The sequence below is a fragment of the Carlito syrichta genome, unplaced genomic scaffold, assembly GCF_000164805.1.
Source record: "Carlito syrichta isolate Samal-C Ts95f unplaced genomic scaffold, Tarsius_syrichta-2.0.1 Scaffold126587, whole genome shotgun sequence".
NCBI classification, from domain to species: Eukaryota; Metazoa; Chordata; class Mammalia; order Primates; family Tarsiidae; genus Carlito; species Carlito syrichta.
In genome coordinates, this window is record NW_007070683.1 from 2,168 (window position 1) to 4,006 (window position 1,839).

Sequence of the window (1,839 nt, forward strand, 5' to 3'; positions counted from 1 at the left end):
GAAAGGGGGCATGTCGGGGGCGGGGCTGGGCGCTGGCAGGGCACCCACCGGGCTCGGGCGCACACGGGGCTGCACCAAGCCAGCACCCTGACAACACCAGGCTCCTGCCGCATGGCCACGAGGGCGCCACGGGGGAGGCCAGGCAGCAGCCACGTCACTGCTGACGCTCTGGGTGCCCGGCAGACCCACCCGACGCCCCAAGGAGACACCGACATGGGGGCTTTTGGGACGTTTCTGGGAAGATCCGGGCACTGCAGTCGACAGGGTCACCACGGGGCCTGCTGACTCTGCCACCGAAACAACCCCGCGGACACGTGGCTCTAAGGCGGGACCAGGGGCAACGCAGACCTGAGAGGCACCCCCTCGCTCCAGGAAGGTCTGGGAAGCCCCGGGCACCTGGGGCAGTCAGGCCCAGCTCCCTCCCGGGGCTCCCGTGTGCCCTGCCCCGGGCCCTGCAAGGCGCAGACGGCCCTGGCCCAGAGCCGAGAACCCCTGCCCCCTCCTCCAGACACCCACCTGTCCCACGCAGGGTGGAGGGTGACCATGCCAGCCCGTCCCCAGGACCCAGTGGCCCCGGAACTCCCTCCCCGCATCTGCCTGAGAGCGATGGACCTCTGGGAGGCCAGCCGGCACTTCCTCTTCTGACCCCTCTCCCAGGCCTCCCGAAGCCAGGCCTTTCAGGGCTCAAGCGAGCCAAGGTTAGCACCGGGGAGAAACCCAGCGAGGAAGACGCCGTGCCTGGGGCCTGCTGTGGAAAGCGCCGGGTGGGTGGGTGCAGGTGAGGGTGGCGCTGGGGGAAGGCCGAGCCTGCGGCCTCTCGATCGCCGGGCCCACGCAGGGCCGGCTGGTTGTGAAGCTAGCAGGCCCTGCCTCAGGGCCCGGGCCCGGCCGGTGCCTCCCATCAAGACAGCATTGTCCCCACGAAGCAGGGAGGTGGGGGCTGCAGAAAGGAACCCGAGGGAGCAGAAGGCAGTGGCGGCATCGTCAGGCCCTCCGGCCAGGGACTGGGGTGGGCCAGGGCTGCAGGACACGCCAGGGACACAGCCTCCACGGCCTCCTCTGCAGGGGGGCTCCGGCCATCCCTACACTCGGGACCCGGAGCAGGCAGGGTGCTTCAGCTCTATGGGGCCTGCAGGCTCAGGTGCCAGTGCCCGCGCCAGGCTTCCAGACACGTGGGCGGGCGTGGGCGGGCCTGGGCGGCCAGAGCAGCCCAGCCTGTGCCAGGAGGGAAAGTGAGACCCCCCGTCCCGCTGGGCAAGGGATGGGGGTCGCCTGAGGCCATCGCGGAACAGCCACCACAGAAGGGGCTTGAGCAAGCCCAGCCAGGCAGAACCACCCTCCCCTCCACAGGCCAGGCCAGCAGGGCCCGCCCAGGCCCAGACCCCGCCCAGGCGAGCCCCAGAGAGAAGCCCAGATGCCCCCGGAAGGCTTGGGTCTGTTCTGAAGAAAGTGCCCACCACAGAAGCCCAGCAACATGCCCAAGGCCACACAGTTCCAAGTGGGCCGAGCGGTGCACAGGCTGAGGGCTGGACAGCTAGCTACTGGGGCTGATGCCAAAAGGCATGGGCCATGTCAGCTGCCCGCCTCAGTGGGCCTTTTAAATACACTATATGTCCCTTTAAAAAAAGCCTTGGGTCAGGCTCCATGGCTCAGCCTGTCATCCCGCGCTTTGGGAGGCCGAGGTGAGTGAATTACCTGAGCCCGGGGGTTCGAGACCCGCCTGGGCAACTTGGCAAGACCTCATCCCCACAATAAATCAAAAAATCAGCCGGGCGTGGTAGTGCACACCTGTAGTTCCAGCTACTTGGAAGGCGGAGGCGGAAGGATCGCCGGAGCCCA

General features: G+C 68.1%; 1 protein-coding gene across 1 annotated transcript in view; it reads right to left on the reverse strand.

Annotated features, from left to right (window-relative positions):
- PIAS4 (protein inhibitor of activated STAT 4) overlaps positions 1-1,839 on the reverse strand; it is a 28,747-nt gene that overhangs the window by 638 nt on the left and 26,270 nt on the right. Inside the window, exon 8 of the mRNA XM_021707884.1 lies at positions 190-320. Within this exon, the coding sequence (XP_021563559.1) occupies positions 190-320 (131 nt within the window). The remainder of the gene's footprint in view (positions 1-189; positions 321-1,839) is intronic.